The sequence below is a fragment of the Tremella mesenterica genome, assembly GCF_000271645.1.
Source record: "Tremella mesenterica DSM 1558 unplaced genomic scaffold TREMEscaffold_3, whole genome shotgun sequence".
In the NCBI taxonomy this organism is placed as follows: domain Eukaryota; kingdom Fungi; phylum Basidiomycota; class Tremellomycetes; order Tremellales; family Tremellaceae; genus Tremella; species Tremella mesenterica.
In genome coordinates this window covers 1,535,404-1,549,988 of record NW_006711227.1, presented here as the reverse complement: position 1 = coordinate 1,549,988, position 14,585 = coordinate 1,535,404, and the positions used below count along the sequence as shown (strand labels likewise).

Below are 14,585 nucleotides of genomic sequence, written 5' to 3'. Positions count from 1 at the left end.
GAGTCGTGCATTGTCCCGTGGGGGAGTGTTAGCCGATAGAATCGGGCCAGGACGGCCGAACCGCCGTTAGATAATTACCCCTTCCGTCGAATATTTCTCCGTTCAACTTATCCTCTGAACTTTATTCGATCGTCTCTGGTTTTATGCGTGTGAGTGGAATGTGATAAGTATAGAGACATGTAGAATTGATGCATGCTCTTTTTCCCCTCTGTATTATCATCTAATTATAAGCGTTAACAATGCCCACTTTCCCATCGTTACCCACTGTGAATATTCCCACCGTGTCTCAACTCACCAATTTATCCGTCCCCACCACCATACGTGGTCCCCTTCGGCGTCTCAGGCGTTTCAGGAGGAGTGATTCGCAGTCACAAGGGTTTGTTGGACATGATATGCCCGTTTTGGAAGGAGGAGAATCTTTGACTTACGCTCAAACCCCTCCAAGATATTACTCGGACGATGAAGATGAGGAAGAGGGGGGCATGGAGCAAGACGAGCAAGGAGATTGAGAACAAGTGGATCGAATGGAAGATAGCTTCGTAACTAGATCGATAGTTGATTCTTCTCATTCTATTGCAGCACCTCCTGGGATGAGCAGGGAAATGATGGGTGGAGAGATGAGCGAATGGGTAGTTGGAGCTGCGGCAGATGAAAGACCTGTAACGGAAGATCGTTTTCAGCCGAGTGGAGCGTACACCCAAAGTCAGCCCGGGTCACAAGCGAGGGAGAGACAGGAGATGGAGAATCGGGACAGAAGGGATAACGGTCAAAGTCAAGTCCATACGACAAAAAAGTACAAGTCGAGCTTTGATAAAAGACAAAGACGCCGGTGAGTATTCTGATGCACTGATCGCGAAGACGGTAGGAAGATGTCGATGTTGTCGAAATGATAGATTTGGACATGCATATAGTGTGATTCGTTGGCAGCAAGAATCCGAACGATTAGGTTTGGTCGGATAACATCTTGTCGATAGAGCTGATGTTTCCTTTAAAAGATTCCCACTGTTTGTCAACTCCAGTCCGATGAATGCAGCTAGATTGTCGGAGTTCGGAATGAGGAGGGGAGAGAAGAAAGAGGGCGTAATATACTTATGCGCCAAGAGGATGAGAAGATAGAAGAAGAGAAGAATGTACAAGACATAGTGAAGAAGTAAAGACAGAAAAAGGAGAAGACTCACCTGCTCGCATGTGAGAGAAATACCTTTCTTGCCGGGCTTCATCTCCCCCGATCCTTTGTCTTTGTAGTACTATTCGTCAGCTGATTATCTTGGAATCTTATGACCATCCCATCACTGAGCAGGGTGGTCGGGTAGATTTGATCTACACGTTCCATCTGAGGGGAAACGAGGGAGAGTAGAGAGACAGGGATGATAAAGAAGGGTACTCACCTCTCGGATATCGATCAAGGTTTTGTCTTGGAATTTAGAGATTGAGACTCTGCGATAATCCGATAACTGGGATTAGCCATTGATTTCGAAATAAACCCTCTCTCACATCATCTCAATTTTAAGACCTAATCAAGAGGAAGTGAACCAGCAGACTTACCGCTAAGAAAGGTTGTCCTTTATCGTCATGCTGGATCCCTCCTGCGGTCTTTTCGCATCAGCCACGTTGCCGTCTCACGGATCTCACTGCCATTTCCCTGTCTGATGTCCCCAAAAAGTCATACCACGGAGTGGGTAGAGAAGTGACAAGCGACAAGCACCTTTTCATCCGTCTTGGACTTGCTCTTCTCCTTGATCTCCTTCTTGACCTTCTTGATCGGCTTTTTCACTTCCTATCCATCAGTCTCCCTCTCACACACGCACGTTGAAGTCGTCACCTCTTCAGATGAGACAGCTGATCCTTCCTCTGATTCAGAGACGGGAGCTCGTTTTTGTTTTACCATACTGGGAGGGATGTTAATTCGCTTCGAGTTGGGGAAGATGCGACGTAAGAAGGGGATTGGGAGGAGGTTGAGCAACCTTGTGGGGCCCCGGATTAAAGAGATCATGAATTTACTCGATCGTTTTGTCAGAATTAGCGATTAGTGAGAACGATATGATAAGTATTGATGACGAGATAAGTTATAAGTTACTGTACTAAATGTCATGGTGAGTAGGTGAGACATTGAATGGTTTACTACGCACTATGCATGGCTGACGATATTGGACGAGGATGAGTATACGAGTGACCTCTAAACCGAGGAGAAGAGTGGGGATGACTTACGTAATGAAACGCGTACTGGTAGTCGATCGCGTTTAACCTGTGACCCTGTATTCTTTTCTGCTTTTCTGCCCCTGCCACGGTGCCCATACCGCAGGCCGCATCGCCGCAACACCACAGTACAACCGTATGACCCGCTGCCATGCCACGAGGTTGCGGTGAGGATATCTCCGTGTAACCTGCCTGCAGTTAAAAGAAGGGTATGCAGTGAGTATCTTAGTCAATTAATCAGCAATCAGCACGCAGCATGGAGAATTGCAGCAATGTTCCAGGCTGTTGAAAGAGGTGACGTGACGGCGATCAGACTAAAGGAGGGTGTCTTTGGAATCAAATGCGCATGCTGCGATTTCATTTCGTTTTAAAGTCCTTAGGCCATGCGCTATGGGGTTATGCGGCCTTGCGGCTTGCGGGTGCCTCTCCTTGGCCTCACTTCTTCACATCAAACACCCATTTTACACCCCCTAAAAATCCTCTTTCTCTCTTCACCTCTTTCTCTCCCCCCTATCTCTCTCTTTAAATACCCCCCCTCTCGCCCTCTTTCTTCTCCCCTCTCTTCATTGCAAATCTCACGACACCTCTCACGACTCATCGATCACTGACGCATAGCAGGTCCATATCATCAACGACAATCGACCCACCCACGTTCATTACGCCAACAATAGCATACAAAAACCCCTTCATTCCACCACTTCATCGACAACCCATCATCGAAAACAATGCAATCCTTCATCGCTTTCCTCGTCATTGCCACCCTGGCTGGTGTGCAAATCAACGCCGCACCTACCCCACTCGTCGTGGCTGCGGGTCACATCAACACTCTTCACAGACGAGAACACCGTGATAAAACTCACCACATTCGTAAGATCAGAAGAGACGACGCTTGCGAATCTGAAAGTACCAACACCACATTGTTCGTTTGGGATAACTCGACTGATTCCAATTCGACATGGTTCAACGGAACTTTATTCAACTCGACTTGGGATAATATAACCTCTTTCAATTCGTCTTGGGACGATGCGACTTGGGAAAACATCACCGATCTCACCAACTCGACTGGACATGAACATCAATGGAGTGGATGGAGTTCTCAAGGTAGTACCGATATCTCCAACTCTACATCGATTGAAGATGACGACGATGTTGATGATTGTGAAGGTGATGATAACGACGACGATGATGACGATAGTGAGACTTGTCCAGAGGGATGGGAATGGGTTCCGGAGGAAGAGGAAACCGGATCGGGATCGGCTGAGCCATCATCCTCTTCATCTTCTTCAGTCTCCACTTGGTCAGATGTGGAATCTGTAGCCACGGATGATGCCTTTACTTCACCTACGACATCTTCAGCATCCACGACCTCGACACCAAGTGCGACCTCCGACGTCACTCCCGCAGCTATGAGAATTGCCAAACCTAGCAATGCTCCCCAGCCCACCACTTCATCGACCACCTGGTCTACCACGACGACCACTTCGAGTACAACCACTTGGTCAGCACCTGCTTCTCCTTCACCATCTCCTTCGTCGGGTGGTTCTTCAGGTGAAACGGTATCAGGTGAGTCTTCTCTTCTTCATTTCTTATACTCGATCCCTCTTTCATACCTAAACCTGACACCTTCCTCTTTCCATACCCCAAATACACACCATTCCGCATGTCTCTGTTACTCGTCGAAACACCTGCACATCAACAATATTGGAAAAGAAGATGAGAATGCAACAAGCTGACACGCAAGGTATCGCAACCTTCTTCACTCAAGATGGAAACCCAGGTGCTTGTGGGAACTGGAACTCGGACTCTACTTACCTCGTCGCGGTTCGCGAGGAATGGTATCAAGGCGGAGCCAACTGCGGAAGGATGTTGAACATCACCGCTGCCAACGGCAAGACCGTGCAAGCTCCCATTCAAGATTTGTGCCCGTGAGTTTCCACTTCCGCTTTAAAGTTCTGTCCATGACCTCCCTGTCGGAATAAATTGAGATTGTACGTGGCTGATTACTTTAGGGGTTGTGACGAAGGTTCCATTGACATGTCTACTGGATTATGGGGCGATTTCGGATATCCAGTCAGTGCCGGTATCTTTGACATTACCTGGTGAGTGATTGTTCATTTTTTTCCTCTTCATCTTTATATCATCCTGTCTGAAAGAATGAGTTATCGCTGATGAATAGGACATGCGATGAATGCACTCCTCCTTCATAATCACCTCTCAATTCCACTCCCGTTCTGACGGACATTCATCCAAGTGATGAATCCATGTTGTTGCCTTTGATAGGTATCTATAAGTTAAAAGGTAAAAGCTTGACGCTTTGAAGATTTGGGTCATATATTGTTTAGATTTCATGTTTTTACGTGCTGGCACGTCCGATGCAGGCATTGGGAATTGATCATGGCTTCTCTGTTTCCTTATTCCACCTACTCACTCTACTGCCATCTAGATACATTAGACTGAGTATAGTCTCGAATGATCAAAGACTCGACACTCTTGACAACACTGACCATGACACATATCAAGACGATTTTCTCCCAAGTGCCAGCGAAATTCAATTCGTCACTAAACTTTAACTACACTTCGTCACCAAAGAAATAGAAACATGCTGATGATGCATACACAATAATGCTATGTACAAGTATGAATTTTGAATCATGAAGGTGAATAGAATATGTACAATGATAGTGATTTTTGAATGGTTTTGAAGATACGCTACACAATTTATTCTATTTCGATTCAATCCCAGCCAGCTAAGATTTTCCGCCCTACACATTCTTTCTCCTGACTTGATCCTCATGGTACCCATGATCCACATTGATCCTTTGTCCGGTTCACCCGAACCGACACTCGACAACTCACAGCCGACAGCCGAACACTTGCACTTGATAGCCGATCTCACGATCACCTTATTCCCCACCGCAAACTACCGATATCCCCACTCGATTGAATCCCTTCCTTTCCCCACCTCACACGACCAAGACAGCCTCACTCATATTTCCACATTCCGACATTCCTCATCCCCACGCCCACTGATCTGTCAAAGTCATGACAAACGGATCATCCGTCAAACCCTCATACCACCGCCACTTTCCTCCACATGCCAACGTCACAACACACAACATCCGATGCAAAGTCGTCAAAGTCACCATCACGCAAATCCGACGTCCGACGGCCAACGACTCAACTACCATCCAACATCTCCACCTTCCCATTTCCCTAATCTCACTCCTTTTTCACCCTCACTCTTACTCAAAACCCAACGTTCCAACTCGTACCTCTCATAAGCTCCTTTGGCATGTTTCATAGCTTCCATATGTCTAGGTCCCGCTATCGCCCTCACGGCATGTCGTCTACTTTGCCAAATACAAGTCGCTAGATTCTCACCTGTGGAAGAAGGTGCACCGTACCAATACATTACGAGACCACCATTTTGGACTGCTTCTTGATGTGCTGCACGATCTGCAGCATAGAGGGATAGTGAGGAGGAAGCTGGATTTCGAACGGATCGAAAGACTACGCAATACCATTCTCTAGATATTTCTAGTGGGAGGGACTGAATGTCAGTATATGTTTTTCTACTTTTTCCTCATGATGACCATTCCTCTTTGCACTCTTCCCTGAAAGATCTAGATTTTGTGTTTGATTCCTCGTCCTCGTGATTTGATGGTTTGATACTTGGATCCGAATCTGACGCCCAGGATGTTATCCCCACTCACCCCACCTACATGTTTTCTCACCAGAGGAAGATCGATATAGGGTCCGTTTTCTCTCCCCATTGCACCAGCCGTTTGTTATCGCACACTTTTTTTCACGCCCGAAATAATAACAAGCGCCATCATTTTCCGTATATGACATAGACGATTACCAGAAGAACGGACAGAGGTTGTATAGGATTTGAGGAAAAGGAATGTAACAAAATGTTTCACTCACCAACTCGTGCCAATTAAAAGCCTCATCATACGATAAACTCGCATATTCTTCCTTTGGTCTGAACCCATGTAAAGCCTCGTGTAAAGCCAAACTAGCCGGGTCGATGTCAGGTAGCCGAGTGGTGAATTCCGCCAAGGCCTCTGGTCTTTCTCCTTCCGCATGACCATGTGAAACGTTATGAGGAAGAGGTGAGAGAAGTGGAGGGAGATATAGAATGGCTTGGCCGGGAAGGAGAGGATCACATGGTGGAAGATGATGATGAGCTTGGAAATCAGAAGCAGATCGTTGTAGTTTTGTAGAGTCCGACTTTTCATCATCCGCTTCGATGTTATCTAGTTCGGTATGGTTTACATGAATGTCTTTCCCTCCCACCACGTTTTTAGGCGATTCATCTGGTGTAATTGAGGATATGTGATGGTGTGTCTTTGAGGAATGAGTGTTGTAAGATTCTGGACAGATATGAGAATTACATGATTTGAGGGAAGGAGAACCGGGAGTTGATAAAGTCGTAGATGATGATGTTCCGGAAAAAGGACAAGTGGAAGTATCAGATTTGTCACTTGGTGGAGATGGTGATCTCGAGATTTGAGAATGAACATGATGATTGAATGATATGTCTTTGTCGATGGAATTTTCAAGCTGAGGAGGAGGAGTAGAAGCATTATTGTCAAGTTGAGAGGCGAAGAAAGGACATTCGAGGGAAGTCATGATTTCTTGGAACTTTTTCTTTCTCGATTTGTGGCTGTTTTCCAAAATGTGACGAATTCAATCCTTTCTCTTCTTTACTTTCAAGTTTCGACTGTTCAACGAAAAGTCAATTTACTCTGTGGAGCGAAGGAATGTTGAACGAACAGCGCGATATATATATGCATTGTTGGGGACAAATTTCCCTACTTAAACGTTGTTACAGGAAACAAGGGGCGCTTGGTCTAAATGGCGCCATCGGCTATCAGACCTTTGATCTTTGAGATCTTCCTAGCATGTTCCACATATCAATCGTAAGTCTGTGAATCTGACCTTTCGTATCATCTCCTCGTTTATCATGTTTGATATACAGGTTTTGATGCATATCACTACCTATATTTGCACGATGTTTTCGTCCCTGGTTTGTAACCTATATACGAGTATGACCGGTCCACCTTGATGCCAGGATCCTCGAGTGTGTTTGAAGAAGGAAAGATTGACATCTAAGTATACACCTTTTTCTTGGCGTATGCGCAAGGTATCACCGCTCTTCGCTTGATATGAATTCTAGCCTTTCTTCCTTACCCCCTCATCTTGAATCAATCAAAGATCTAAGAACAAGGATCGACTGACATCCGACATCCGACATCCATGAGGCCTAACAAAATGTGAAAGATCTACTCTTTTCTCACTCCACAACATCATGTTTCATATTTCACTTAACGACTGTATCGTCGTGAAGACATACGGTATAGACACTCGCGCCACTCTGAAGCATTGAAAACTTTGAGCACAAAGCACGTACAACGATGAGTGAAAATGACGTTGGAAAGTGTCTACATGACGTGCTTCCTCGCCGATGGGGCCGAGATTTGATGACGATCAAGGCACGCCGGCCGATCCGAAAGTCTGGAAAACCGAATGAATTCCTGCAAATCGACCCAACGGCCAACGGATCATACATCCTCACTTCTTTTACTTCTTTGAACAGAAGCAAATTCAAATCTTACCATCATGATTGAAGATCAAATCATCAAAGATGGGTAATAACCCTAATGTGTGACAGAGAGATCAGCGGACTTGGTTTAGACCTTCGGTATGGGGAGGGTCATGATACACGCCCGGGACTCGTGTATGAGTACAGTAGGGTACAAACCTCGTGTGTATCGACATGATAAACAGCACCCATCGGGCAGCGGATGACAGGTCAGTAGGGGTGAGAATGACGGTGAGCGTCCTTCGGTGGTCTCGGTGGGAAAATCAAAATGTGGAAATAGATGGTCGAGGGAATTCAAACAATCATTTGTCTACACTGAGGTCACGGCGCCGGGCAGTGTGTCAGGGGATCCAAATTGGGCATTATGATATTGGTCATAGCCGAGAATTTATTGCATGCATGCATGGGTCAAGATGCATAGCCAATGCAGAACGCTTCAAATGAATGACTAACATGGAAGATCTCGCGGCGGTGCGAAGCGGTCACTCTATGATTGTCAATAGCGATACACAGAAATCGTTGATTGTTTGGGGTACTTCCATCTCGCTCTATTCCATGAGCGTTTGTCTTGATACTTATGCTCATGACTGACTCACACCTCAATACAACGTGTGCGGTGCACAAGTTTACAAAGATCGCTAAGGAGGTAAGAAGGAAAAGTGCCACTTTATGATTAAAACCACGTGGAACGATAACGCCGTTCCTCCACGTACCACATCTCTCGATCTTCACCCAACTTTCCTTCCTACAGCATAGAGCCATGTCTGAAAGATTAAGAGAACTAGCAGAGGTTCCTCAAGCATTCATTAAAGAGGGTACTCTGGTAAGCTTCTCAACCTACGACTATCGCAGAAGCTGATCAATGAAGTTTGTGAACCGATGTACTAAACCCACTCAAAAAGGTGGGTTGACAACCCTTTCCTCACGCGTGACCTCTTTATGTCAATACCCCCATACATCCCTGTCCCTCATCGTCTCTTTGATACTCTACATCTGAGTGACTCCTCTCGTATGATGAGAGCTCAGAGGTACGACTTCGAATAGCAAAAGGAGAGTTCCGGGTCGCGAGACTCATAGTGGAATGTGTCATCTATGACAGTTGGGAATTGACTTACGTGGATGACTGATTGATAGAATATATCCAGCTGTGTAGAGCTATAGCGGTAGGATTTGCCATCATGGGATTCATTGGGTTCTTCGTAAAATTGATTCATATACCCATGTAAGTCGTCATTCCTGAGTGGAGAGATAAGCTAACGATCAGAAATAATATCTTGGTGTATGTCTTCTACCCCATCCCTATGAAGATATATGCTGATGATGTAGAGGAGGGGCTTGAACGTATTCAACGACTGACGAAACTGCATGCATTTCTATACCCACCTGATTGACCCGAATACAATATAAAGCACAATCTCGAACAATCACAAGTTCTCTTTCGAACAATCACATCATACGGGCCCGTCGAATGACCTGTCATCTATCTCACCTCCTTCACATATGAACAATAGTCGTCGCAATGAAGGACGTACACTCAAATCTTTCACCATCTTGCCTTGTCAAAACCACTGATGAGTTATCGATCCGTAATGAGAGGGGCTGGGTATGTGGGGAAAACCTGCTGAGCACAACGTGTAATCGGCAAGATTTGACAACTGATTCATGATAGTGCATAAACAAAAACTATATAACCCACTGAGAGACTGACATTAAACTTCTAATCTTCTATTCACAATCCTAATCATGCCCTTTACTCAAATCCAACGAGTTGAGAGCATCGGCAAGATCGAAATGGAAGAAAGGTGTCGCTCTATCCAACAAAGGCAGTGTATTTTGACTCAAATGACTACTCGCACCATCACTTCCTCTCCTTATTCCTCTCTTCTCAACCGATCCCGATTCAGCATACAATTCCGTCACATGCTCCGTCTTGAAATCCACTGAACCATGATCCAATCCTTTGAAATCTGAAGTGCTTGGACTACCAGTGATAGGTGTGTTAGATCCATCACCTGTAATGGCACGTTCTATCCTTCTTTCATCCACCGGAGACCTGCTATTTTCCTGAGGGACGACAGGTGCGACTTCCAATGCTGTTCCACTTCTAGGTTGACCTTGACCAAACCCACCAGCTATAAGAGCACGACGAATCCAAGGAGAGAGAATACCACAGAAATGAAATTCCACCGTCCTATCTGCCCATCGTTCAACTTCCACCTTTGTATCAATGAGATTTTGTACTCCAGTCGTATCCAAATTAGCAACACCTGTAAAGTCTAGAACGACAGCTCGAAGACGTGGTTTGGATTTTTCGGCTTCGTATTCAGCATGAGCAGCGGAAGGTTTAGGACCTGGATCGTTCCATGGTCTATCACCTTTAGGAACTGTAGACATATCTTTACCTCTTCTAGTATGTTTCTTGACGTATTCGACTAATCGACCGTTGATGTATGAAGCGTTGGGGTAAAGGAAAGATTCTTCGAAACGATAAATGACGATACCGGGAGGAGGAGCTTCGACGGGGATATCACGATTTGTAACACCATCATGTTCACCCAATGGTACGTAAACATCACGAACCACTCCAGTTTCAGGTGATTCAGGTTGGATCTTGACTCTACCAAGGAAATGACCTTTGGGTCGAGCGATACGGAAAAGTAAAAGAACGACCGATGTAGCGAGAGACCAGTAAATACCTGATTCGATAGTGTAAAAGACTGACCAGAGGACAGCACCGACGAATATGAGGTATTCCAAAGGAGAGACACGCCAAAAACCAAATGATTGTTTCGGGGAAGCGACGAGATCAGCCACGGCATGAATGATCAAAGCGGAAAGAGTAGCGTTGGGGATGTAGTAGAAAGCAGGTGCCAAAGCGTATAAAGCGATGAGGACACAAACACCCGTTGGAATACCTGCGGCCGGAGTTCTAACACCTGATTTGGATTTGAGAGCAGAACGAGAGAAAGAACCAGTGGAAGGATAAGCAGAGAAAACACTTCCGAGAGTGTTGTTGACTCCAATGGCGATGAGCTCTTGGTTTGGGTTGATCTTGTAACCATTTAATCGACCGAAAGACTTGGCGATGGAGATATGTTCCAGTAACAAAATGATAGTCGCAACGGGGATATGTGCACCAATAGCACCTAATAATTCACCGGTGATCATTGGTTGTCCAACATGTTTGAGACCAGATGGTACGGTACCGACAAGAGCGATACGAGGTGTTTTATGATGGATATTCATACGCCATGAAATGATGGTGAAGAGGATGATTGTGAACGCATGTCGGAGGGCCATGAGGAAGAAAGCTGGTCTAGCGAATTTGGGATACCGTTTTGGCAAGTATGTGAACGTATACTTGAGCGCGTAGAGAAGAAACAAGGCTGGAATACCAAAAGCGGCATCGAGGGAACAATGAGGAAGATTCTTCAAAGTATTTATGATGACTTTATAAGTGGCTGCTCTAGTATCGAGACGTTTGGCCAATCCTAATAGTGCAGGAACTTGACCAGCGGCGATATTGAGAGCTGAACCGGTCATAAATCCAGATACGGCAGGTTGAGGGACTACCATGTCAACATCGACAAGAATTGAGAAAGAAATACACTCACTGAACTCGATTATCCAACCAACACGGAAAAGACCAATGGCGAGAACCACGCAACCACAAATGAAAGCTAGACAGGTGGCGATTTCCGGCGCGGTATATTTGTCACCATGTTTCTTCAATACATCCGTCACGATATTTCCGGTTTCGAGCGACATGACGGCGACTGGTCCGATAGAGACATCTTTCGAGGTAGCGAAGAAGGCATAACAGAGAACACCGATGAAAGATGAATAAAGACCATATTCCGAGGGTAAATTGGCAAGTTTGGCATATGACAAAGATTGAGGGACGAGAACCATACCGACTGTTATACCACTGACGATCAGCATCTCAATCTTGCCAAGCAGTTCTGAAAAGGAGCTAAAGGTGGATGTATCATCTTGAAGCTTCTGATGAAAGGGACTTACGCGATGAGATCGCCTATCAACCAAGTGAGATTATACCGTGGTGCCCATTGAAGGAAAGGGAAAAGACCAATCACATAGTTTTTCACCTGCTTGGTGAGCCAACGTTCACACCTTTACAGTTTGGAGCAGATGAGTACAAACAAACGACTCACAGAAGGCCACGAGGCGACCAAGTTATGTTCCACCCATGTCTTGGCTGATACGGACTCTGGAGCCGATTCTGGTATACCTAACACGCGCTCGGCATGTCTGCGCAGTTCACTAAATTTGCTTTGTTTCGAACTCATATCGATGAGAGGGCTCGTGATCTCGTGAGGGTTCGTTTACTCGTCAATCACGACTGCGGCGGCAAGGATGGTAATATATCAGAGAAAGAGGGCGGGGAAAAAGATGAGAAAAGCACGAGACTCTATGATCCCTTTTTGAGTCTCGCTCAAGTTTGTCGTATTCGTGATCTTCGGGGGAGTAAGGGTGAATCAATATGATGAACAAGAGACGAACGCTTGCGACTCATCATTGTTGAATGACGACTTTTAAGAGATTCAAAGGTTTATTCCAGATTTTTGGAGTGTAAATGTGGAGGCGAGTGACGTCTTTTCTTTTTTTTTGTTCTTTTTTGGGTTCACCGGGTTTGACGGAGTACGTATCGAATTTGGACCTGGTCATTACCATTTCAGGAGAGACAGACTCTCCAAAGTCCTCTTTGAAATTTTGAATTACTCTGATGTTGCCCTTCGTATTTCCCCCCCCTCCCCCCTCCTTCCCTCCCTGTGTCGATAGGGTCTAAGAAAACGTAAGGTAGATTGTGCGTACATCCCCTTGGGCAATCCCCGCCCGGTAGAGCGACTGACTAACGGTCCAAAGACGATCACGGGCGCATGGTAAAATGGTGCAATGTCAATGGCGACTGTCACACGTCAAATCACGCCATCACTGCCAAACGTCTTGGTAACTTGGTTTGTACAGCCACAAAGTCACGGGATTTCAAGTGCGTTTATGCGTTCCTGGGTGGACATCGAATGCCGGCGGTACCTTCCAAACAGAGTTTTTCGATTCGAGACAAACGCTGTGCAAATGGTAAGAGAGTCATTCGAAAACAGATGTTGAGGTGGAAACGATCTCCATGATACCGGAAGGGTTAAAGGGTTGAATCATGACGATCTTAGTTACCGTTTTGATCTGCAAGGTACTGAAACTGATCAACCCGGTTCGCCTAGAACGCCGGCGAAACCAACTCGGACCCGACGTGCCTGATCACTCGGGCCGATCTGTGGCAGAATCATCTTTTGTGGCATTTCCCCTACGACTAATCCCTAGTATGTAGTTGGTTCCGCAACAGAAAAACCCACTCGTGTGTTAGATTATCCTGATCAGTTATGACATCAGTTCGGGAACAAGTTCTGATCATGCCAATCTTTTCATATTAATTACCAAATTTCTAAAAAGTGATGCCAAGACCAGTGCAGGCCCAACTCGTTTCTTCCGGCGATTCATCTGACCCTTCCCACTCTTTCGGATTCGCCTCTACGAACGAAGGTGATGTGTCCTCCGAAGATTCCGAACTTTGGATTTCCATATTCACTTCCCCTTCCAACATTTGCAGATCATACAGCTCTCCTTCCAAATCCGACTTGTCGGCTTCCGCTAACCATCCGATATCATCAGCATTTCGTAATGCCAAATTTGGGGCGTGTTCGAGGAGATAGTCATTGGCGGGTTTACCAGACTCAATCGCCTTGTGCTTGACCCTTGTGCTCATCACGTGTTCATAAGCATTTGCCAAGAGTACTTTTCGTAGTAATAGATCCTCTGGTTCGGTGGTAGCTACCAAGCTCTTCAATTGAAGTTCAAAAGACCGCTCCAAACAGCGTTGAGTTGTTACTGCTTCAATTTCTGACTTAAATTGCAGAGCCGCACGAATAAGGGTGGCATAGTTTGTGCGGACTTCTAGGGGGTAAGTTTGAAGTTCTGAAAGAAACTTTCGCTGGTGATATCTACTCCCTCGGGGGTCCATTTGAAAGAAAGAAGGATGGTAATCATCAACATTGACCGTCACCATCTCGGACTCGGATTCACTGCTTGAAGTTGACTCGTTGTCTGATTCTTCGTCCTCATAATCTTGTGGTGACTGATACGATACATGTGTTGGATTGACGGAGAGAAGATAAGGTGAGCCATTGATCGCCTCAATAGGATCACCATTGTCATCCTCCTCAATATCAAGACCTTGTCCCTCATCCTCCTCATATCCACCTTGCATCTGCGCTTGTCGCTCTTCTTCCGCTTCGGTTACTTCGTCAGCCCAAGACAAATGTTCACCCGTGAAAAATTCGAGTGGAGGGCTTGAATATTGGCTCAATTGGAGCCCTCCCATATCTTTGTCCACATCCTCATCACTGTATCCTTCGTCTACTTCCTCAACTTCTACCTCCACACCTGTTCCTATCTCCTGACATCCAGCTTCATAATGCCCGTCAGGTGGAAGACTGGACCTTCCATTTGTTGTCAATGACATTGGGTCTCTCAGTACTCGCCAACGGTCCGTGTCACCCTCTGAAGAGCAACGTACCATTCCCGAAGGACCGAGAATACTATTCCATCCTTGTCGGCCGTTCATGTTTGTCGATCAGACTATGGATGGGTCAAGAAGAAAATGAGAAGATGTCTTGTTAGAGACTTGTAAACTGCGGCGATTCTCTCTGTCTATGTGTCATAGGATGGGGCTGAGAGACAAAGGAAATCACCATTTAGAACACTTGCC

The 14,585-nt window shown here is 45.8% G+C and overlaps 6 protein-coding genes across 6 annotated transcripts; 2 read left to right on the top strand and 4 right to left on the bottom strand.

The window, feature by feature from the left end:
• Positions 1 to 942: 942 nt before the first annotated feature.
• TREMEDRAFT_61316 (uncharacterized protein) lies at positions 943 to 2,349 on the bottom strand (the record flags this gene model as incomplete). The annotated part of the gene is made up of 6 exons (XM_007003537.1): positions 943 to 1,002; positions 1,179 to 1,247; positions 1,389 to 1,454; positions 1,546 to 1,593; positions 1,706 to 1,777; positions 2,209 to 2,349. 6 exons carry the CDS (start codon positions 2,347 to 2,349, stop codon positions 943 to 945), a joined length of 456 nt encoding a protein of 151 aa, XP_007003599.1.
• A 544-nt stretch (positions 2,350 to 2,893) lies between these two features.
• TREMEDRAFT_56671 (uncharacterized protein) lies at positions 2,894 to 3,346 on the top strand (the record flags this gene model as incomplete). The annotated part of the gene is made up of 1 exon (XM_007003331.1): positions 2,894 to 3,346. A coding segment is annotated over exon 1 (347 nt), but the record flags the coding sequence as incomplete, so codon positions are not given.
• Positions 3,347 to 5,377: 2,031 nt separating this feature from the next.
• TREMEDRAFT_18027 (uncharacterized protein) lies at positions 5,378 to 6,339 on the bottom strand (the record flags this gene model as incomplete). Its single annotated transcript, XM_007003106.2, has 2 exons — positions 5,378 to 5,746; positions 6,124 to 6,339. Coding segments are annotated over 2 exons (585 nt in total), but the record flags the coding sequence as incomplete, so codon positions are not given.
• Positions 6,340 to 8,564: 2,225 nt separating this feature from the next.
• On the top strand, positions 8,565 to 9,030 carry TREMEDRAFT_28632 (uncharacterized protein; the record flags this gene model as incomplete). The annotated part of the gene is made up of 3 exons (XM_007003136.1): positions 8,565 to 8,627; positions 8,673 to 8,706; positions 8,939 to 9,030. The coding sequence occupies 3 exons, from the start codon at positions 8,565 to 8,567 to the stop codon at positions 9,028 to 9,030; spliced, it is 189 nt and encodes a 62-aa protein (XP_007003198.1).
• Positions 9,031 to 9,453: 423 nt separating this feature from the next.
• TREMEDRAFT_43382 (uncharacterized protein) lies at positions 9,454 to 12,275 on the bottom strand. Its single transcript, XM_007003309.1, has 4 exons — positions 11,977 to 12,275; positions 11,825 to 11,910; positions 11,419 to 11,732; positions 9,454 to 11,373 (listed from the first exon to the last, which is right to left on the bottom strand). Exons 1-4 carry the CDS (start codon positions 12,109 to 12,111, stop codon positions 9,542 to 9,544), a joined length of 2,367 nt encoding a protein of 788 aa, XP_007003371.1. The 5' UTR covers positions 12,112 to 12,275; the 3' UTR covers positions 9,454 to 9,541.
• A 987-nt stretch (positions 12,276 to 13,262) lies between these two features.
• Positions 13,263 to 14,441, bottom strand: TREMEDRAFT_61312 (uncharacterized protein; the record flags this gene model as incomplete). The annotated part of the gene is made up of 2 exons (XM_007003536.1): positions 13,263 to 14,273; positions 14,394 to 14,441. The coding sequence occupies 2 exons, from the start codon at positions 14,439 to 14,441 to the stop codon at positions 13,263 to 13,265; spliced, it is 1,059 nt and encodes a 352-aa protein (XP_007003598.1).
• Positions 14,442 to 14,585: the final 144 nt, after the last annotated feature.